This window comes from Protopterus annectens, chromosome 15.part0 (assembly GCF_019279795.1).
Source record: "Protopterus annectens isolate FY-2018-M chromosome 15.part0, PAN1.0, whole genome shotgun sequence".
NCBI classification, from domain to species: Eukaryota; Metazoa; Chordata; order Ceratodontiformes; family Protopteridae; genus Protopterus; species Protopterus annectens.
In genome coordinates this window covers 466,212,086-466,235,912 of record NC_056749.1, presented here as the reverse complement: position 1 = coordinate 466,235,912, position 23,827 = coordinate 466,212,086, and the positions used below count along the sequence as shown (strand labels likewise).

General features: G+C 42.3%; 1 protein-coding gene across 1 annotated transcript in view; it reads right to left on the bottom strand.

The window, feature by feature from the left end:
- Positions 1-7,774: 7,774 nt before the first annotated feature.
- Positions 7,775-23,827, bottom strand: part of ACSL4 (acyl-CoA synthetase long chain family member 4) — a 469,611-nt gene continuing 453,558 nt past the window's right edge. The window contains exon 12 of the mRNA XM_044057282.1: positions 7,775-9,031. Coding sequence (XP_043913217.1) covers positions 8,874-9,031 — 158 coding nt within the window. The 3' untranslated portion in view covers positions 7,775-8,873. The remainder of the gene's footprint in view (positions 9,032-23,827) is intronic.

Genomic DNA, 23,827 nt, shown 5'->3' with positions numbered 1-23,827 from the left:
TGTACTATGTCCTTCATGGATGCATCTGCAGTCATAACAAATGGGTAGAATACCATAGCCAAACTAGGGGAGGAGGAATAAAAGTTATGGTGTAGTCAGTATCCCTTGCAGTACAGCAGTGGCAAACCCTGCTCGGGATCTAGAATATAGGGGTAAATTATAATGCTTGGCAAATGTATGCATGGAGGTCCAAGTAGCCGCCTCAATAATGTCCTTGGTTGCCACTCCTCTTAAGAAGGCTGTGGTAGTGGCTGTAGCCCTTGTTGAGTGAGGTCTTATGTTCTGTAGAATTGGTTTTCCATGGTAGGAGTAACAGAATCTTATGCAATTTCCTATCCATTTGGAGACTGTCTGTTTGGAAATTGCTTTTCCTTCCCTTCCTGTTGCATAGGCTACAAAGAGCTGGTCAGTTTTTCTGTTACCTTTGGTTCTGTCCAGGTAGTAGCGTAACTGTCTATGTACATCCAAGGTATGCATTATTCTTTCACCTTTGTTTTGTGGATTTGGAAAGAAGGTAGGTAGGTGGATTGCCTGGTTTAAAGACACTCTGGATACCACCTTAGGCATAAATGTAGGATTAGTTCTCATGGACACCCTATCTTGATGGAAGATTAGGAAGGGTTGTACTGCCATTAAGGCTTGTAGCTCTGAAACCCTTCTTGCTGAAGTAATAGCCAGCAGGAAAGCAGTTTTCCATGACAGGTGTTGTAGATCTGCTGTTGCCGCTGGTTCAAACGGAGGGAGTGTCAACTTTTCTAGTACAAAATTCAAGTCCCATGCTGGTAATGGTGGTTTCCTGGGAGGTTTTACATTCTTGATCCCTCTGAGGAACTGCCTGAGTAGAGGGTGTGAGTAGACTGGAGGATCAAAGCTGTATTCTGCTGAGATAGCTGATGCATGTATCTTGATGGAGGAATAGGACAGGCCTGTATGTAGGAGCTCTGCCAAGTACTCCAGAATGTAAGCAATATCTATGTTCGACACATCTTTTCCTCTTTCAGTACTCCAAATGACGAACCTTTTCCATTTTCCTGCATAGTTCCTTCTTGTTGAAGGTCTGCGGGCTTCAAGGATAATGTCTTTAACCCTTTGTGAAAGGTCTGGGCTACTTACTGCTATGTGATGTTCCAGGCAGTCAGTTGCAAGGTTTTTAGGTTTGGATGTATGATGTTGTAGTTGTTCTGAGTTAACATCAGAGGCATAAGGGGTATTGACCACATTTTCTCCCGAGACATGCTCCTCAGCAATGGGTACCAGTGTTGTCTTGGCCAGTTCGGAGCTATTAGAATTATCCTTGGTTGTTCCTCTTTGATTTTCAGTAGTACCTTGTGCATCAAGGGAAGAGGTGGAAATGCATATGCTGTCAGGCCTTTCCAGCTGAAGGATAGAGAGTCCACCTTCCATGCAAGTGGGTGGAATGTCCTTGTGCAGAATTTTTTGAGCTGGTGATTTTGTGGGGAAGCGAATAGATCTATTTGTGGCATTCCCCATTTCTTTGTGATGGACTTGAAGATGTCCGGGTGTAGCATCCATTCGTGAGCATCCGAGATGGTTCTGCTTAAAATGTCTGCTAGGGTGTTTTTTCCCGGTACAAATATTGCCTGTAACTGGATGTTGTAGCTGAGAGCGAGATTCCAAAGGTCCAAAGTCATTCTGCATAGGGGGTAAGAATGAGTGCCTCCCTGTTTGTTCATGTACCACATGACTGTGGTGTTGTCTGTCCTTATCATCAAATGGCCTTCTTTGAGGAATGGTCTGAATTTTAGGATTGCCAGTTTTACTGCCAACATTTCTTTTTGGTTTATGTGCAGGTGTAGCTGGTCCTGAGTCCACAGTCCTTGTACGCATTTGTCCAGCATGTGTGCCCCCCATCCTAGGTCTGAGGCGTCCGTTGTGATGATTTGGTTTGCTCGAAAGTTGTGGAAGGGCAAGCCTGGGTTTGACTGGCATGCCCGAGCCCACCATAGGAACTCCTGTTTTAAGCATGGAATTAGTGGTATTTTTGTTTCTAAGCTGTGCCTGTGTTGAGACCATAAATTCTTTAGGTACCACTGTAACTTCCTCATATGCAGTCTGGCATGTGGGACCAAGATTATGCATGATGCCATGATACCCAAGGCCTGCAGAACCTTTCTTGCTGTTAGCTTGTCCTGCTTTGTTAATGCCAAGAAGTAGAGAGGGAGCTCTTTTTGTTTTTCTGCGGTTAGGAATGCCATCTGTTTTACTGTGTCCAATTCCGCGCCCAAGAAAGTTCTTGTCTGGGATGGTATCAGCCTTGACTTTTGAAAATTGACTGTGTATCCCAGGGCTTGTAGCAAGTAAATGACCCTTTGTAAGTCTGTTGTCAGCTTGCTTTTGTTGTCCGCTTGTAACAGGCAGTCGTCCAGGTATGGATAAATTTGAATTCCATGTACTCTGCAGTGAACGATTACTGATGCCAGGCATTTTGTGAATACTCTGGGCGCAGTAGATAAGCCAAAGGGCAATGCTGAGAATTGATAATGCTCTGATCCTGCAAGAAATCTGAGGTATCTTCTGCAATTTGGTCGAATGGGGACGTGCAGGTATGCCTCCTTGAGATCTAGAGTTACCAGCCAACACTCCTTGCCCAGCATGGGAAGAAGTTGCTGTAGGGTCAGCATTTTGAATTTTGGGACAATGATGTATGTATTTAAGATGGACAGGTCGAGTATAGGCCTCCAGCTTTTCTCTTTTCTTGGTACTAGGAAGAGTCTGGAGTAGAATCCTTTGCCCTGTTCTGTTATAGGTACTCTTTCCACAGCTCTCATCTTTATTAATTTCGCTATTTGGTGCAGGGCTTCTATTTTTTGATTTGGGGGCAGGTTTGGCATTCCTCTTTTTACTGGTAAAGTGTGGAAGTAGAACCGGTTGCCTTGGTCTATGGTTTGCAAAATCCACTTGTCTTTTGTGATATAGTGCCAATTTTTCGAGAATAAGGCTAACTTTCCGCCTAATGGTGCTGCTATTTGCTCCCTGGTAGGCGGAGTCAGAGCCAAGTCACTGTGATTGTCCTGTTGCAGTGGCAGTGGTTGTGTCTGAGCCTCGGTTATTGCCTTGCCACTGTCGTCCTCTTTAGGCACCTCCTCTGGATTGGTTTCTGCCCCTAGAGCGTCTGTTCCTGCCCCTTTGTGATCTTGTGGAGTCAGGAAAGGACCAGTTTTTGGCAGGCCAGTTCCTGCTAAACCTTGGTGGCTGAACCTGTAGGAAATCCTTAACTGTTTGTACAGATTTTGCCTTCTCTTCCATTTTCTTCATTACCTGCTGGGCAGGTTCCCCAAATAGACTGTCCTTATCCATAGGAGCATCCAATAGCTTAGCTTTAACATGATCCGGTAAGACCTGTTCTTTCAACCATGCATGCCTTCTTATCACTGTGCCAGTCATAGCTGATCTAAATGAAGCCTCCAGTGCATCATAGCCACATTTTAAAGAATGGTTACTAACCTGTTGGATGTTATTCACCATTTCTAATACATATTTCTTATCTAAAGATTCATCAGAGGACAGCTTTTTAATTAACTGATCAAGCATAAACTCTTGGTATTGGATCATGTGAAACTGGCAGTTTAAAGCTCTAGCTGAGAGAGTAGCAGAGGTATAGACTTTTTTCCCCCATCTCTCTAAGGACCTGGATTCCCTTTCAGCGGGAATAGGGTTTTTTGCTGTGGTCGTGGCTACTGCCTTAGGCCCCTGGGATATAGTTTCGGGGTCTGCAAGTGGGGCCTTGAATAGGTGGTGATGAGTGTCTGGCACCCTGTAAAATCTATCTGGTTTGGCAGGGGCTGGAGGTAAAGAATCAGGTGCAGTGCAGACATCATTAAATGCATCGTCCACAACAGGCAGGACAGGAGGTATAGCTAAGGGCCTATGTTGTGGTAAGTGTAGAAAAGTCCTAAGCCTTTTTCTTGAATCTGAGAAGTCTTGTCCCTGCCATTGGAATTGTTCTCTCATGGCATGTAAGGTTTCCCCAAAGGAGAATTCCTCTGGTGGAGAGGCAGCTGGAATGGATTCTTCAGCATCTGAGTCTTCATAATTGGAAAAAGGAGCCTCTGGTTGGTCTGTAATGTCTGAGTCATCCGCAGAATCATCAGAGGACACAGGCTCGGGGGGCTCTGCTCTAGGTCTCTTTTCTGGGGGCTGAGAGGCCCTGTCTGGGTGAGATTGAGTTCCCCTAATTAAGGATATTAAATCTTCTGCCAAAGTAAGCATTTGTGAACTAGAAGTGGGCCTGAGTGAGGGTGGTTTAACAGGCACTGATTTAGTTGATTTGGCTTCTTTAGCCCTGGCAAAGGCCTTAATAGACATGGCTGCAGGAGGCCTAGCAGCACCACGTGCTGGGGTAGAGATATCCAAAGGGATGGTGTCTGATAAATCAGTAGAAACCACAGTTGTCGGTAATATTTCTGAGGTTGATTCAGATAAAGTAGCAGGAGCCTCAGTAGCAGGCATGGATTCGGCTGGAGATTGACCAGTTTTCTCGGTTTCGGCCGAAACCGAGACACTCGCGGTTTGCTTCACCGTGGTTTCAGCCAAAACCGCGGACCGCGATTGTCGGTCTTTTTCTTTGCGTTTTTTAACAATTTGGGTAGTCGGAGGATCCGACGGCATAATGTACGCAAAATCTGAGCCGAAAAACTGTTCAGCAAACTCCGACCGACGCCTAAGCGTTCGTCGGTTGAAGGAAGCACAGGCCGAACAGGCTGCTACGTCGTGGTCTGGGCCTAAGCAAGGCAAACAGTAAGAGTGGAAATCTTTATGAGGTATTTGTTTCCCACAAGTTAAACAGTTATTGACTTTTTCTGACATCGGCTGAGGCAAGAAAGAGTCCCCAACGGGGTACTTAGCTTTTAGAAGTCTTCGAAGTAGTATTCGGTAGTAGTAATCTCTGGATCTGACCGACCAGCACTTGCGAACAGCTTCTGCTTCGGGCGCCACGCGGCAAGAAAGACTGGGGAAAATGGCGTCGGCTGATGCCTTTATACCCGAAGACCAGCAGAGATGACGTCGGGTGAAGTGCGACATCAGCCGAAGCCGGACCCGGACTTTGGAATCCGGCCGACCGAGGGGCTGCCTGACGACAGGACAACCCATTTGTTATGACTGCAGATGCATCCATGAAGGACATACTCAATTATGGCAGTAAAACAAAAGGGCAATAAAAGAAAGTCATATGGAACAAAGGATAATTTTTTGTTAAAGTCATAGTGAAGAACTGTAAAAAGGGGAAGAATACAAGTATGGCATGGATTGACTACAAAAAAGCATTTGATAGTATCCTTCATTCATGGATAAAAGAGTGCTTAAAAAATGTATAAGATACACCCCACAATGATCGACTACATGAAACAGTGGCAGACCACTTTGCAATTAAGCCATGATAAAGGAGAAATTGTTAGCACAGGGATAAAAATTCAAAGCGGGATATTCCAGAGTGACTGTCACCATTACTATTCTGCCTTGCCCTTAATCCATTAAACTGCTTACTCAACAGATTAGGCCATAGCTGTAATCTGGCTCCTAGAAAACAACAAAGTGTAAAGACTTCTCACCTTCTCTTCGCTGATGTTTTAAAACTGTATAGATCATCAATGAAAGCATAACTGCAAGTTGTCAAAACTTTTTCAGATGATATAAGAATGTCATCTGGTCTTGATAAATGTGCAAAAGCAACCCTTAAAGCAGGAAAACTGCAAAGCCAGGAATACATCAGTTTGGGACAAGAATGTGGTATAAAAGAACTTGAGCAAGGAGTTTGTAAATATTTGGGAATTGATGAAGGATCAACAATAAAACACAAACAAATGCGAATAAAACTTAGTAAGGAATACTTCAGAAAATGAAAACAGCACTGACATCTAGGAACAAAATCCAAGCTATAAACCAATTTGCTCTTCCTGTCCTACCTTACAGTTTTGGAGTGATTGACTGGCCCCAAAATGTGTTGGATAGATTAGACAGGCAAACAAGGATGCTTCATGCTCATCAAATGATTTATAAAAAAATCAGTGCATTCCAAGATTATATATTCCCCCTTCCGAAGGAGGGATGGGCCTCCTTGAAATTGACTGTTATGTATAGCTCTGCAATCGTGGGACTCCACACATATCTCCTGACCTCACAAGACCCAAATGTAGTGAAAGTTTTCAAATACGAGGAGAATAAATCTAAGTTGACTTCTCTGCTTAATCTAGCAGAAGCTTATCGGCATCAAGCAGGAATGGAAATCAAACCAGAAGTAGATAAAAATCAGAGCAACTGAATGTGCCAAAAAACAGAAGAATATAAGGTGAAGGATCAGATGAGAAGGCAAGAAATGTGGAAAAAGCATAAATAAAGTTGCAAGTATAGAAACTTCTGGAATAACCTCATGTTGATCAGGAACGAACACAGGAATGGTTAAGGAGAGGCAAATTCAAACCAAGAGATGAAAGGTTAATATTGGCGGCCCAAGACAGTGGGCTGTGTACACATTGGTTTACAAAGTCCACTGAACATGTGGGAGAAACAGACAAATGTAGGTTTTGTAAAACCGAACTGGAAACAGTTGCACACATCGTTGCTGGTTGTGACTTACTATTGGCAGAAGGACTGTATACTTTAAGGCATAATAATGTGGTGAGACTGTTGCACTGGGGATTGTGCAAACATTATGGTATTGAAGTGGCTGAAAAACACTAGAAACATGAGCCACAAAGCATCATAGAAAATGATGAGGTTTACATTACATGGGATCATCCATGACCAATTCAAAAGATAGATGTTAGAAAACCGGATATAGTGGTCCAAGAAAAAAGAAGACAAGAGTAGCACTGATCATTGAAATTGCTACACCCAGTGACTACAGTGTCATGCATACAGAGAGACGCAAAGTTATAAAATATCAGGATCTGCAAGCAGAAACGAGAGCAATGTGGAAGAAAGATACCCAGACAGTTCCAATAGTAGTAGGAGCAATGGGTCTTATATAAAAAAAAAAAAGAGTCTGCAAGCATATTTAGATGTTACTGATACATGTAACTCTGTACCAACTGCAGAAGGAGTAATTACTGGACACGTTGCAGGTGCTGCAAAGAGCACTGCTGTCTGACGTCAAAGAGTGAAACAATACTAATTTCATGAACTTTAAACGCACTTTGACTTAGGAATGGGGTCCATTCCCATCATGGTCTTACAAACCCAAAAGATTTGGAGAAATTAAAAAAAATGCAATAGTGAAACTACCCTTTTACACACACACACACACACACACACACACACACACACGATATGGAATAAGCAATACAGTAACGGTAGTCAGAGGGTTCTTGACAGACAATGGTGCAGCAGACTTAAAGGCCATAATACTGCTATGCCATCATTCTTTGGAAGCAAAGGACATGCACCACCCCCTAAGCACCTAGAAACTAAACCTGTGTTCTATGCTCACTGGAGAGATATATCTTTACTTTCTCCTTCCCATTAAAGGACACCATGACAGACACTTTCATTCTGTGAAGACAAACCACAGTTCTTGCATGCTGCCAATACCTCCTTATCAGAAAATCATTAAATACATCCTTACTATTATGGTCAGTCACCAGTATGTGTGACAGAGAAAAAAATCACTTCTGACAGAATGGGTGCATGTGTGAATGATAATTCCTAAACTCCACCTTAAAAGTGTTAATTTGGTACAAACAGTGAATAGACCACTCCAATCAGACATGAAGAAAATCCTTTGTGCAACTCCAGGACAGACATTCAAAGATCTCAATCCTTGCAAAAGTTATTTTTAATACAAGTGCCTTCATCACTGGCACAACACCTAGAAGTGAGGACTGAATGCTTACAACATGAACAGGCAGCTTCATGGTGTCATTAACACTGGTTACAACAGTCAAGAAAGTTTATTCAAAACAAAGAGGGCATCTTGCAGTAGTGCTAATCCAAGGTACTAATAATATTACCACCTTTTTAACCACTGAACCAAGTGTAAGAATAAATTATTCAATAAGGAAATAAAAAAAATACAACTAAATTTAAGAAGCTTTCTTCCACAGAGCACTCCACACACGCTAAATGCAAACATGTAGATTAACCGATACTGTTGAAACAGTCAGCTGGAAAATGCTTCATGTGCATACTGGCCATAAATGTAATTTAAAACAAGTGCACTCTTTATAAATAAGAAAACATTTTTATAAAGCCAGAGAAAATGTCTTTCCATAAAAATGGAAAAACAAAAATATTTCTTTCACAGGGTAGACACAATGGTACTTATAAATTTGTGAACTCGTCATTTGTGTGCGCACATAGAGAGTTAGGTTAAAAAATGTACTACAGTAAATTGTATATGTGGTAAGAACACACACTCTGTACAAGGTCCCTGACATGCTTTCAGTATGCGCAAATTGTTAAAGATCAGGTTTCAACCTAGCTGTTAGTACTCAAGATTCCATTACCTCTATCCTCCTCTGAAAAAAAAATTCTGTATGGTTTGGAGTTTATTCATCTAAACACTAGGAAAAGACACACAGCAGATGAACCAACATGGAAGGTCTATGGAATAAAAGACCGTACAAGGACTATCCACATTCAAGCTTAATGGACATCTCTGTGGAGAGACTGAAAAAAAAATCACTAGAAAAAGGAATGGTAATGGAAGATACAGTTTAACACCTGAATAAATTACAGAAACAAATGCAAGTAGAGACCTGCTCTTTAAAATTCTACCATAATGAAACTGCATTCAGTAAAAAAATGTCTTCTTCCAACAGGCTTGTGGTTCTGAAGTGTGATGCTCCATCAGGCTACAGTTTGCAGAGGTACTCCAACACTTAACACATTGTATAGCAGTCAGTTAGGACAAGGCTCTACTTTCCTCCATACATTCTTTCAATATCATTGAGGTAATGATTTTTCAGCTCTTTTCGTTTAAGTTTAAATGCATCAGTTACCAGGCCTGTTTCTGGTGTCCACGGGTCAGGGCTTAATCGTACCTTTACTGGTATTTCAAATCTTTCCAGTTTAACTGTAAGTGGAAAAAATAACCAATTACTTCTTTTAGTATACATGCTTACAACAACATTTTAGCCTATTATGTCACCTGAAAAACTGAAGTCCTGCTAACTAATTACTGCTACTGTTCACTATGCTTCAGGCCCCCCAGATGTGCAAATACTGCTGTCCAACTTACCTGCATATTGGGGGAAAAAAATATAATAAAACACTGCTGGCAGTGATGAATGTGTGGATGCTTAAGAACAGCTGAGATTTATAAACTTCTTGAGAACTGATCTTTATGCAAAACCACCAGAGAGAGTCAGGAACTGTCACACACAGATTAGTCGGATATATGCTTGCAAGAAATAAACGAACCCGCAACCATCACTGCAGCCAGGCCAGTGAGAAAAATCATGCAAAATTGTGATTTAAAGAACATTTATGAAAAGGATAAAAAATTAAGCAGCTTATTTGCTTTTCTTTATCAAGAAAACCTGACTAAGCAAACCCTTTCCAGCAGAGGCATGTTCCGCTTTACATATATTTTGAGCCAACTGTAAACCAGTATAAATACTCAGGGCTAAATACCTCAACAGGTGATAACTATGTTACATTACACTATATAGTATTTACAGCATGCTAAGCTCAGACACATCAGTAGAACACAGTATACATAGCATGCAAAAACTCTCGCATATCAATAGAATATTCAGTGTTATTTTACAGGGTTTATATATTACATATATACAAACTCATGTATGTTTGTGTGTACATTAGTGAGACGTTGGTGCTGTTTGATTTGATTGCATAAGGAGGAAAGTACAGTTGTGTACACTTACCATAAATGTAGATGTTCGAGTGTATTCACTGTAGCAGTCATCACATTTGGGTTATCCTGCCAGGGGTAGCCCTCAGTTGGCCCGAATACCACAGGCTTAGTATTTCTGCGTTGGTTGCTGTCGCTCCAGGACTGACGTCAGGTCGTCAGTGGTATAAAATCAGGCAGCCGACACCATTACATCAGTTTTTCTTGCCTCAACTGTCAGGAGCCCCCCAAATAGGGAGGTTATGGTTGAAGAACACCACCAGTAGAAAGTAAATACCAAAAAAACCCTGTAAGGAGATAGGAAGAGAAAGAGAGACAAGGGGGATGGAGGGAGGGAAACCAGGACTACAACAGTGAATACACTCTAACATCTACATTTATGGTAAGTGTACACACAACTGTACTACGTTCTTCGTGTTTCACTGTTGCAGTCATCACATTTGGGTTGATTCCCAAAACTGAAAAGGGTGGAGGCAGTCAAGAAGACTGTGGGCTGGCTAGGATGCCCTGCAAGACTGTGGTGGCAAAGCCTGCCCTGGATTTGGAGAAGATAGGCAGGTGGTAATGCTCGGTGAAGGTATGAACAGATGTCCATGTTGCAGCCTCCAGGATGTCCCTGGTGGGGACCCCTCTGAAAAGCTGCAGAGGTGGAGGCTGCCCTGGTGGAATGTGTCCTGACACTCTTTGGGGGTGGTTTCCCATGCTGTCTGTAGCAGAAATTGATGCCGTGTGCTATCCATTTGGAGATTGTTTGTTTGGATATGGCCTTGCCCTCTGCCCCTGCTGTGAAGCTGACTAGCAATTAATCAGTTTTTCTAAAAGATTTAATCCTGTCCAGATAGAATCTGAGCTGTCTGTGCACATCTACAGAGTGCAGAATCCTTTCCCCCTTGTTTTGTGGGTTAAGGAAAAAGGTGGGCAAATGTATGGATTGGCTGAGAGCCACACTGGACACCACTTTAGGCATGAAGGCTGGTTTAGTCCTGAGTGAGACACTTTCAGCATGGAAAATGATGAAGGGCTCTACAGCCATGAGTGCTTGTAGCTCTGATACTCTTCTAGCTGAAGTGATGGCCAGAAACAAGGTTGTCTTTCAAGAGAGAAATTTTAACTCTGCTGAAGCTGCAGTTTCAAAGGGAAGTAAGGTGTAGGGTGAGCTTTTCCAACACAAAGTTAAGGTCCCAAGCTGGGGTAGGAGCTCTTCTGGGTGGCCTTAGGTTGTTAGCCCTTCTTATGAACTGTTTGATGAGAGGATGTGAGAAGAGAGGTGGCTCTGTGCTGTAATGAGCAGAGATGGCAGAAGCATGAATTTTAATAGAAGAGAAGGATAGACCCCTGTGTAGTAGGTCTGACAGGTAATCCAGGATGAGAGGTAGGGAGGGCTGTGCTGTCCCAACTCCCTTAGCCTGGATCCAGGTGCAAAACCTTTTCCACTTGTCAGCATAGGATTTTCTAGTGTTGGGGCGTCTGGCCTCACTTATTACATCTAGGGCTTGTTTGCTTAGGCAGCAGATTGAGGGCTGGTCAGGGAATAAGCCAGGCTGCCAGGTTGAGGATCTGCAACTGGGGATGCATGAATTCTCCATTCCCCTGGGTCAGGAGTGTTGGGATCTGAGGTAAGTGCCATGGTGGCAGGGGTGACAGGCTGCGCAGTAGTGGGTACCAGTGCTGGCGTGGCCACTCGGGGGCAATCAAGACTGCCCTTGTTTTTTCCTCCCTTATTTTGAGCAGTACCCTTGATATGAGTGGAGGGGGAAATGCATAGACCGAGAGGTTTATCCACTGGAAGGATACAGCATCCACTTTCCAGGCCTTGCTGTGAGGTTCCCTGGTGCAGAATTTTCTGAGCTGATGACTGGAGTGGGAGGCAAAGAGGTCGACCTTCGGGGTGCCCCATTTCTGTGTTACAAAGGTGAAGGTTCTGTGGTCTAGCGGGTTTCTGCTTAAGTTGTCATCTAGAGAGTTTAGAGACCCTGGCAGGAATTGTGCTAGCAGGTGTAGTTGCATGGCTGAGGCTGTGTGCCAAAGGGTCATGGCGAGCCTGCAGAGAGGATAAGAGAGAGTCCCTCCCTGCTTGTTGATATACCACATCACAGTGGTGTTGCCTGTTTTGATCAGTAGAGGCCCCGGGGAGAGTAGGGGTCTAAGGCTATCATGGCGTGCTGAACAGCTAGCATCTCTTTTTGTTTACGTGCAGATGTATTTGATTTGGGCTCCAGTGGCCCAGAATGCACCTGCCGTCCAGGTGTGTACCCCAGGCATAGTCTGATACATCTGTGATGAGGGTCTGGGTGGTGTGGGGTTGTGAGAAGGGAAGTCCCTTGTTGTGGTTACAAGCTGCTGCCCACCAAAGAAAATCTTTCCTTAGACAAGGTATTATTGGTATGAAAGTTTCCAGGTCTTGACAGTGTTGACACCAAAGGCTTTTAAGGTACCACTGTAGTTTCCTCATATGCAGTCTGGCATATTTAATGAGCCGAAAGCAGGATGCCATGAACCCTAGAGCTTGCAGGATTTTCCTTGAGGATAACTGGGTTCTGGTGGCTAGTTGAGAAAAGTAGCCTGTCAGGAAAGCTTGTTTTTCTGGAGTAAGGAATGCCATCTGGGATGCTGTGTCCAGGCTTGCTCCCAGGAATACAATTTTTTGTGTGGGGACTAGTTTTGATTTCTTTTCATTGATAGTATACCCCAGAGAGGCCAGTAGGTCCTTTACAAAAGTCAGTAGGTGCTGTAACAGCTTTTCCTGACCATCTGCCTGAATCAGGCAATTGTCTAACTATGGGTAAATTTGAATATTTGTCTGCAAAAAGCAATGGCGGGAGCCAGGCATTTTGTGAAAACTCTGGGAACAGTGGATAAGCCAAAGGGAAGCGCAAAGAACTGAAAGTGCATAGATCCTGCCCTGAAACGTAGGTATTTCCTGCATGATTCCCTGATTGGGATGTGTAGGTAGGCCTCTTTTAGGTCTAGAGTGGCTAACCAAACATTCTTGGAAAGCATTGGTAGAAGTTGCTGGAGGGTGAGCATTTTGAATTTTGATATCACCAGAAGGGTGTTTAGAATGGATAGATCGAGGATGGGGCACCATGTGCCCTCTTTTCTGGGTACCAGGAAGAGTCTGGAGTAGAAACCTTGGCCTATCTGTTCTGCAGGAACATGCTGTATTGCCCTCATGGAGAGCAGGGAAAGGAATTGCTTTTTGACCTCTGGCCACTGGTTTGGAGGAAGATCTGGAAACCCTCTTGGGGTTGGCGGAGTGTGGAAATAAAATGTGTAACACAGGGACACTATGTTAAGGACCCATCGGTCATTGGTAATAGTGGCCCAGTTGCTTGAGTGGAAGGAGAGTTTTCCTCCTAGGGGCACAAGCAGGTGGGTAGAGGTAAGGGGTGGAAGTGTAAAGTCATTGTGAGTTTTTACCACAAGGGAGTGACTTTGCATTCCCTGTTTTTGAAGAGGAGGAACTCCATTACTTAGATCTCTGCATTCCCTGAGGCTGCTGTCTGGGGGTCCTGCTTCCCCTGGGTCTGGGCTGAGCTGGCCTGGAAGGGGCAGGAAAGGACCAGTGCTTGGAGGGGCAATGCCTACTGAACCTCGGAGGCTGGACCTGTAAGAAGTCTTTAACTGTCTGCATAGATTTAGCTTTTTCTTCCATCTTTTTTTAAGACCTCTTCTGCCTTGGTGCCAAATAAGTTGTCTTTGTTCAATGGTGTTGTCCAATAATTTTGATTTGAAATGGTCTGGCAAGGTCGGTTCCTTAAGCCAAGCATGCCTTCTAAGGACAGAACCAGCGACTGCTGTCCTGCAAGATGCTTCTAGGGCGTCAAAACCACATTGCAAGGTGTGCTTAGTTACTTGACTTGCAGAATGCATTAACTCCTGTAATTCTTTATTTTCTGCACAAGCAAGAAAGGGAGATATTTTTTGTTTGAGGAGTTCCATGGTATGCTGCTGATATTTCAGCATGTGGAACTGACAACTTAATACTCTAATAGCAAGAGTAGCAGAGGTGTATACTTTATCTGTCTACAGTTTGGGAATCCCTATCTGAAGGGGGGGGGATTCTTAGCTGAAGTTGCTTTAATTCCTTTAGGTCCTTGAGAGATGACCTCTGGGTCAGCAGTAGGATTTTTGAAAATAAATTTGTGAGAGTCAAGGACTCTAATACCTGTCAGGTTTTATGGGAGAAGGAGGAAGGGTATCAGGAGTCAAACAGGATTCCATAAAAACATCATCCACAACATCCAGGACAGGAGGATGGCCAAAAGTCTGTGCTGTGGTCGATCTAAGAATTCCCGGAGTCTCTTTTTTGACTGAGGATAGTCTTGATATTCCCACTGGAAATGCTCCCTTAAAGTATGAAGGGTTTCCCCAAATGAAAAATCCTCGGGTGGAGAAGCAGAAGGAATGGATTCCTCTACATCAGAATCCTCATAAGCAGAAAGGGGTTGCATATCTTCATACTCAGATGCATCAGAGTCATCGGACTCCTGTTCAGATAAAACTACTGAGGACAAGTCTCTCTTTTGAAAGGGGTAGCCTGGCTTCCCCTAATAAGCATAATAAGGTCTTCCGCCATTTTAAGCTTTTGAGACGGAGACAAGGAAGCAGGTGCCTGAGCTTGGGTCGTCATTTTTTGGATGTGGGTTGTACCCTGGGCCTTAGAAACTCGGTAGTTTTAGAAAGAACTGAAGACGCGAAAGAAGTTGTCAGTCTGTGTCGAGTATCGGTAGTGTGAAGTAATCCCTTGGAAGCCAGTGCCTGCTCAGCAGCTCCGGACCCATCCAAGGTAGAGACATCTGCAGGATCCTTAGTCGAAGAAGAGCCTTGCGGCATACCGGACTCCAAAAGGGTCTCGGTAGCGGCCTGTGAATCAACAGAAGCGGGCATCAGGGGCTGCGAAAGCACCTCACTGAGGACTGGAGAACTGACGAATAGCTTAATGGGAGCATTGTCAGCAGTTTTGGACCTGTGCAGTCTGTTTCTGTCCTTATCCTTATGTTTTTTCGGAAGATCGATAGTCGGGACGGCTTACCAAAGCCATATCGGAATTCAAGGACTGAGAGCGAAAATATCTAGCTACAATAAGGGCCCGAAAATGTATAGTTCTGGCAATGAACAAAGCACAAAAGCAACAGCGGGGAATGTCGTGGTCTGGGCCTAAACAGATGACGCAGTAAGAATGGAAGTCTTGGTGTGGTATTTGCTTTCCACAGGCGAGACAATTGTTAACTTTTTCTGACATCTGTTAGAGCAAGAAAAAAGGATCCACAATGGGGTACTTAGCTTTAGAAGACTTCAACTTCAATTCGGTAATGAAAACTCAGGCAGTGGCCGACTGGCACTCGTGCAAACTGCTTCGGGCTCCTCGGCAAGAAAGACTGATGTAATGGCATTGGCTGCCTGATTTTATACCACTGGTGACCTGATGTCAGTCTTGGAGCGACAGTAACCGACGCAGAAATACTAAGCCTCTGGTATTTGGGCCGACTGAGGGCTACCCCTGGCAAGATAACCCAAATGTGATGACTGCAACAGTGAAACACGATGAACATGTTAGTAACAGGGCTGGTACAAGAGTAGGACAGTTTCTTTGATAGGTATAACTTCATTGAGATTGTAAATTATAGATGGGATAAGCTTTAAAATAAAAAGGCATCTTAGTAATGGGGTTGTTACAAGTGCAGGAACACTTTCCTGAGAGGTATGCCTTCAAATATATTTTAAACTACAGATAAAATGAAATATTTTTGAGATCTATTTCCACAGTTTAGCAAAATATACAGAGTAGTCATTGTGACTACATTTCTGAACGAGTACTAGCTGTTGGTTTAGTGAGCATAGCTCTCTTGGGGATGGGGGAGTAGGGGTTTGGAAAGGGTAGATACGAATTCAATAACTGACCAATGGCAAGGCATCTAGAGTATGCATGATGTTGTGGGCAGTTTTTTTATAAGAACAGACTATTATATCAGATGTCTCTTGCTTAAGAGAGTGGCACACAGTGACGTGTTTTCTTCATCTGATCACCTGCACACTTTGTAGTCTTAAAATATTGCTCAAGTCTAAGCAGGCAACAAGGAAAAAAAAAAAAGAAAATGTTGGCTCACTATAACCAAAGTACTGAGCTATAGAAAGTAGCAGATATGTTTAAAGATATTAAATAAAAAATCTCCAAAAGAAAATCTTAGAAGGTACCACAATCAGCCTGTTGGACAACCGGGAACATCCTCTAAAAGAAGGGAACAGTTAAACATCTGAACCATTTTACATGTAGCTGTCCATGCTAGCAGTAGGTTCTAGTATCGCCTACTAAATAGGAGACATGGGTCATCACCCCTTCCTTTATGCTCTATTCACATAAAAGTAAAGAGAAGTTGGACTACAGCGAATAAGAACTGTAATCTCAGCTTTCAGATGTCATGCCAAGACTTTTCCGTGGTGTAACTACCCAAATTCGGCCAGGGAACTGCTCATGCAACTGCAGTGGAGTTACTTGAATTATTAACTGGTGGCAAGTCTTATTTTTTATTAATTAGCAGTTGCGAACACTTTCCCCTGCAGTAATAAATGCAGCTATAACTAAACTATATTGCACTACCAGCTCTAACACACCAATTAACATCTATAGGAACGGTAACAGTATACGTTAAAAGCTCTTCACTGACACAGACATCAAAACACTACTCTATTTTTATCCTTACCTGCCTTCATCCACTACAGAACTGCATAGACTCTCTAGTCATCCCCCTTCCACAAATCGACACCCATACATGTTCATAAGTTTCTCTGCACAACTTCTAAAATTCTACAAACCACATAAATCTCATCCAGAGACCTATACTAACATTGTTTTCTTAAGCAGTAACTTCTTAATGATGATTATTCAACTACTATAACATAGAGGGGAAACTACTACCTATCTCTAGTATACTACTACAATGTACACGTCATGCTAAAAATTCTATACTTTTACTACCTACTTATTACAAAGCTTACTGCCCAACAAACCTCAACTGAAAATGGGTCAAGTGCAGTGGGGCAGTCACAGTCATCAAACTCAAACATGTACGGTTATAAATGCTAGTTTGGTTTCCATTTTTGAAATATAAGGAAATACTACTAGTTGATGGAGAGTGGTCACAGTAATGTCCCTTTTGTCTTTCTATATGTGCAGAGCTCTTAGAATGGACTGTGGTACCTAGGATTGTAGAAGCATGGCCCCCCACTGCACTGGGTTAAGAAATGCTACTTCCCTACAGGTAATGCAAGTTTTGGACCCTGTGCAGCAGACCATCAGCTGTCGCTGAACTCAGATGCCAGAAATCACTCCTGGAACCCATTGGACCTAATCTGATACCCATTAGTTGATTTCAGTGATTGGCAGTTGAAAACTTTCTATCAATGTTTGTGACTTTCAAGCTACAAGACTTTGCTAAACTTCTGTGAACTTGATTTCAGTAAACTGAGTCAGATATTTGTAAAAAAAATAACTAGAGTTCATTCCAGTCAGCAAAGGTAAAGGTCACAAGAATGAAACAACTTCTATTAAAACAAATAATAATAAGGGGAATATGTAAGGATCTGTCTCATCTCCTTAAACACTGCACAGTTATAAGATCATTGAAACAGTAAATCATAACATGGACTTAACCAACCTCTTCTGTTGTGACCCAGCTAAATTTCTCAAGTTGTATTTCTTCCTAGAGAGGAAGGTCTCGCACCTTCAAACGTACTGATGCAGGAAACATGAAACTGCCATATTAGTACCCATTTCTTCATCAGTCTGATTCTTTGAGCTAGGATTCCATGCAAATGTGCTTGTGATAAATGCAGACCAGTGCTGCTACTAATGTTATTAAGACAAAAATAAAGTATACCATTTATAGTAACTACAGCAATATCCAACAGGGGACTGGAAAAGGAAAAATTTACTTCTGCAAGTATCTTACACAACTAACATCCTGATGGGAAGGTCACTGTGGTCTTCCTTAAGTTCCAGACATCTAAGTTGCCACACCACTCCTACAGATTGTGCTGATAAAATAAATTAAAAAGCAGGAAAAACAGAAAGCATTTTTGAACTGGGGGCTTCCCCTCACCCACAATCTCAAGTTACACTACTCTTGTGTGTCATACTAACTTGATAAAAAAACGAATCAATGTATTTGCCTCTCCTCCAAAGTGATGTGCTGTTGAGGCAGTATATTTACAGGTTGGGAGGTTTATAGGCAGATAAACACATTACCAGTGGGTACAGAGGTTTCTTCCCAGGCCTTCTGCAAAAATATTCTATACAACACTAATGAAAAACACAGTGATGGAATAACTGGGCATCACCTACTAGAAAACAGGCATATCAGGAAAGCAGGCTTTCTTCAATGAAACAGTCCATGAACTGTTCAACATCAAACACACTATTACACTAAATTAAAATTGAGCGCTTTCATCTCATATACATGGTAAAACTTCATCAGATAAAGCCATTGTTTAAAATGCCCACTTAAATAACACTCCTAATCACATGACCAGCAGTTAAAGACCCAGTATAAACCCAAAACTGCAAAAGGTAAAAAATCTTATCATTCTTGTGTTCAACAAACTTTTAAAACCCTCTCACCTCCATTTTATTTAATATACATATAATAACACATAAGTATCTAATAAAAAACACTAAACCTGCTGTAAAAAATCTATTCAAAGACTCTATTGTAGCTATCTATTACAAAAATATATTAAAAAAAGCTAACATAAAAGGTACGAACCTCCCCTCAACTTAACTATACATACTCAACTTAACTATTCATACTCTAAAGCTACCAGACAGCCAGCCCACTTGTCCCAGATCTTTGATATGCTCCAATCGCCTGAGCTGGGGAAAATCCAGAGCTGTAGCAGTAAATCCAATGGTTCCAGTTTGCATTATATTCACTGCTATCACTGTTACAATGAACTTGCCCTCACACAGGATGAGTGTCTTGTGTGGGATTCGGATGGCCAAAATTCCTTCTACCCCATCTCTGAGATTCAGACTGTTTTGGATATGCTGTCTCTTGCATACAATCAACTCTATTACATTTAGATTTCTTTAACTTGGTTGACCTTAGCTGATTCAATTGATATTTGATACTATTAAATACCTGCCTATATTCAATTTTACTACCCGAATAATTAATACCATGCATGATTTCATCACTGAGAACATCCACTGTTAGCGCCTCAATCAGTTTTGTATTATATCTAACTACCAGCTCCATATATATTTGCACCCGTTTATCAGACAGAGCTAGGAGCTCCTTATGAAGTGGTGAATTAAGTTCTAAACCGTCTGTGTAGCGCCACGTCCTGATTCCCTTCAGGAACAGTTTAACCTGAATAGACTCAAGAAAATATACATTTCCAATTGAAGTTTTTTTTAGTTTTAACAACCCGTAGTCTAATTTGCTTAATTTATCACAAAGGTTATTTGTATCATGTTGAAAAGCGCAGCTGAAATTACAGTTGTTAGTTAACCAGTCATTTAGTGTCTTACACTACCCGCCCAATTTACAACATTGGAGAAGAAAGAGAAAAATGATACAGGGGGTCCTTGGCCAGTTATTTCAGAAATGCGTGAATTATACTGGCAATTGTTTTTTAATGTATATAAATGGCCAGGATTTAATGACTATTTATCAATAGCTTCATTATTAAAGCTAAAATCACTAAAGAGAGAGGTTATCTGGTAGCTGTTTGAGTATAATAGTTATGTTGAGGGGAACATTGTACCTTTTATGTTAGCTTTTTATAACAGATTTTTATAATTGATAACTACAACAGAAATGTTAAATAGATTTTATAGCAGATTTAGTACTAATTAGATATTTGTGTGTTATTATATGTATATTAAATAAAATGGAGGGAAGCAGGTTTTAAAAGTTTGAACACAAGAATGACAAGATTTTTTTTTTACCTTTTACAGTTTTGTTTGCACTTGGTCTTTAAGTTGTACTTCTAGTCATGTGATTAGGAGTGTCATATAGGTGGGCATTTTACACAATGGCTTTATCTGATGAAATCTGACCGTATGCAAGATGAAAGCTCAATTTTACTGCAATAAACAGGGTGTTTAAAGTTTAAAGGTTTGTGGACTGTTTCATTGAAGGAAAGCCTGGTTTCCTGATGTGCCTGGTATTTTCTAGTGGGGTCTGTCTTTTATCAGTTTTTGAAGATAATTGGGCATCAGTAAACAGGCTAGATATATGCTTAGTATCCAGGTCACCTAAGCAGTACTTAACTCTGAAGAATTTCTGCTCATCTTGCTAGAGCTCCATTTGTGCCTGACGGAGAGTGTTTCTTAATCTGAATTACAGAGATACACAAGTAGCATTTTGCACTTCATCTAACTGTTAATATCAGTACTGCACTAGTTGTATTTATTTGCTTATCAGTCCTGCACTGTTTTTTATTTACTTGTGTAACAGTACTGCACTAGTTTACTGCATTATTTGACTAAATTATTTAATTTTCTGTCTCCGCATTTATAATTTGCAGAGCTCTGGTTGATTTTTTGTATTCCCCCACCCAACTGCTGTTGTGTTCTTAAAGTTGGTGGCTTTTGTTGTTGCCTGTCCCTACTGTAAATATGATAAGGGACACTCCTCCCAGTCCCATCTCATTAGCTTATTCTACCTAATACAGAGATCCTTTGGGAAGGTCAAACCCCCCTTATCTCATTAACCCTGAATTTTCTTCTGTTCCTCCTCTCTCCCTTTCCACTTTACTAACACACAAAAAAAACCACTTTATTCAGATTCTTTTACTGTACTTGTGTTTCCTCCTCCTGCTCTATTATTTCATCTTGCTTTTTCTGCAGCTTGTCGTCTACATTGTTCAACTGCATCTTTTCTGTTGCATTTGTTACTGCTCATTTATAACCTGTTTAAATTGTGTTATTCTAAGCCTCTTAGTTTTGGTTTAAGCACTTGGGCTTTAGGTTTACCCCTTCGCTCTCCCTGGCCTTTCTCTCTCAGATTCTGACAAATATGGATGGACAATTTACTACAGTTTATCCTGCCAGTCTGGTTGATACGGGCATCCTGAGACAGTGTAGCAATTGCCTTTTGTACACAGACTACCACCTAGGAACACAATTTGTGAGAGATGCAGTTACATTAGGAACCTAGAGTCCATGCTTTATCCCTCACAAGCCAGTATATCTGGCACCAAGAAGGCTGTCAACACAATCACTACACCTTAAACACCACCAATACCAACATAACACACACCCACATATGTGGAAGTCCTCAAAATACACAGCCAAACAAAGGAGACTTCAGAGGCAAAAACACACACAACCTCTACAGCCCTCCACACCACATACCATGCATAGTTCACACACTTGTCTCACACAACCACTAAGGCTTAAGCATAAACCCAACATACATAGGAGACTCCACTGTGAGACACACACATGTGCCTCTCATCAGGCTGGATAAGGAGAAAGTCACACTTGTCTGTCAGGGGCCAGAATTTGCAATATCACACACGCACTCACAAGTCTCTCAGCAACAGGTACTGTTATGACTCTGTCATTGTCCATGTTGGTGTGAATGGCTTGGACCATATGAAGAGAGACATGATTGAACTAGCTGAATACGAGTCCCGGGCAGATATGTCCCTAGCCTTAGCAGCATTCTGCCATCACCCAAAATGACGTCTCAATACACACAGAAAATTACTGACTTTAACTGGCTTAGTTTCTGGTGTCATTCTAAGGGGATCCAGTACCTGACAGCATGGGAAGATATGATTGACAGACCACAATGCTTTGCCAGAAATGGCCTGTATCTGTCTCACTTGGGCTTCAGGCAAAGGCACTTGCCTCCCTCCAGTGCCCTTTTTAGAAAAAGTGATGAGGTTAAAACTACCAACATAACAATTTCAACAAAACACAAATTAAAGATCATGCTGCTAAATGCTAGGAGTCTAAACATGAAACTGCACTCAATGCAAGTATTCTTAACCTTGGAAAATGCTGACATCTGCACAGTCACAGAAACTTGGTTCAAAGCTGTGGAGAGCACCCCAGCCATACCTGGTTACTCATCCTATCATACATTCAGACCACAAACTGTGGGTAGTAAAGTCAAAGGAGGTGGAGTTCAATATATATTAAAGACAGACACACCTCCAGGCTGGTCAAACAGTATGACGCACAGAACACACTTCAGGTGCAGTTAACCATTGACAAGACCCCTATACAAATCATAGCCAGCTACTGGCACCCAAATCTAACTAAAGATGCCCAAATTGCCTATCTAGACCTCTTTGAATCTATCAAGATTCAACCGTTTATCCTTAGTGACTTTAACTACCCAAACATAGACTGGAAGAACTACTCATGCCAGAACACAAATGCTCAGAGATTCCCCGATTTTGTCAATGCAAATTCTTTGGAACAGCTAGTTGCTACCCCCACAAGAGGTGATAATATCTTGTCTTTGGTATTAACCAACATGAGTAACCACTGCAGCATCCCTGCAGTATCATCCTCCCTTGTAAGAGCCGACCATAAAGTGGTCGCGTTCGAAGGCATCATCTCCCCCATCCCCCCTCTAGTTAGGGTCAAACAAAAAACTTTTCCAAAGTTGATTACAGCCTCCTGAGGGATGGTATAAACAGCTTCATAGCCCCCTCCCCCTCTCTAGGAACTGGCACCAGTATCCAAAACTATACCAAATTACTATACGAACATTTATATGGATGCATGGAATCAGTAATACCCTCCGTAAGGAAGAGTAAACCTGTCCGGTGGACATCTGCAATAAATAAACTATAGAACAAAAAAAAAATTGCTGTCCAGGACCAAATAGGAGCAGGTGCCCAACTGGAAGCAACCTCTCCTTAGCCTAAACAAGCAAATAAGAGCACTAGTGAAATCCTCCAAAGCAAACAGAGTCCAAATTGGCCACATCTACTAGAGACAACCAGAAGGCTTTCTTAACACAGGTCCATAATCTCAAAGGTAGCACCCAGATCTGGTGGTCAAGGACACCACATATACAAATGCCGTAGATATAGCAAACTTGCTGGCTGGCAGATTCAGTGAAAATTTCACCCCTCTGCCCCCTATCAGTAACTCAGGACATTCCCAGTATCTGCCCCCCTTTCCCTTGTATCTAGGGATGAGGTCATTACTGCTCTCTCAAAGAGAAAAAAATACAGCCTCCATGGGACCCTATCCCAGGCTGCATTGTACATGGACTCAGACAGGAACTTGCAGCACCATTAGGCACCCTATTCAACCAAAGACTGAGTACCCGCTTTGTCCCAGCTGAGTGGAGGATAGCCACTGTCATCCCTTTACACAAAGGTGGAGCATCCACCAATCCGGGAAATTATAGACCCATCAGCCTAACTAGCCTAATCTGCAAGGCCATGGAATGGATTATTATGGGCCTCATTAACAAGGACACTGGCAACCTCCAAACACTCGATCCCACACAGTTTGGCTTTGTCAAGGGGAGGTCATGTCTGTTAAATCTGGTCAACTTTTTTGAGACGGTCACCAAAGCCATGGACGAGGGGAAGATGGTGCCCACCGCCTACCTTACCTGGCCAAAGCCTTAGACACTATTCCCCACTCAGGCATAACAGATAAACTCTCTCAACTAGGCATCAGTCTGTATGTTACCAGATGAGTAGCTAACTGGCTCACTGACAGAACCCACCAAGTCAAAATAGGGGAAGCCACCTCAAGCAGTAGACCCATATCGAGTAGCGTACCTTAGGGTTAGGTCTTGGGGCCTCTGTTATTTGGGATATACTTTTCTGAGGTGCAGGCCAAATCCAGTGGGCTATGGCTGACCACGTTTGCAGATGACTGCAAGCTGGGCACCGTCATCAATTCCCCTAGTGAAGTGGACATCTGCCAAGAGGGTCTCACCCAAACAAATGACTGGTGCCAGAAACATGGCCTCAAGCTGATTACAAAAGAATGCATCAACATCCCCTTTG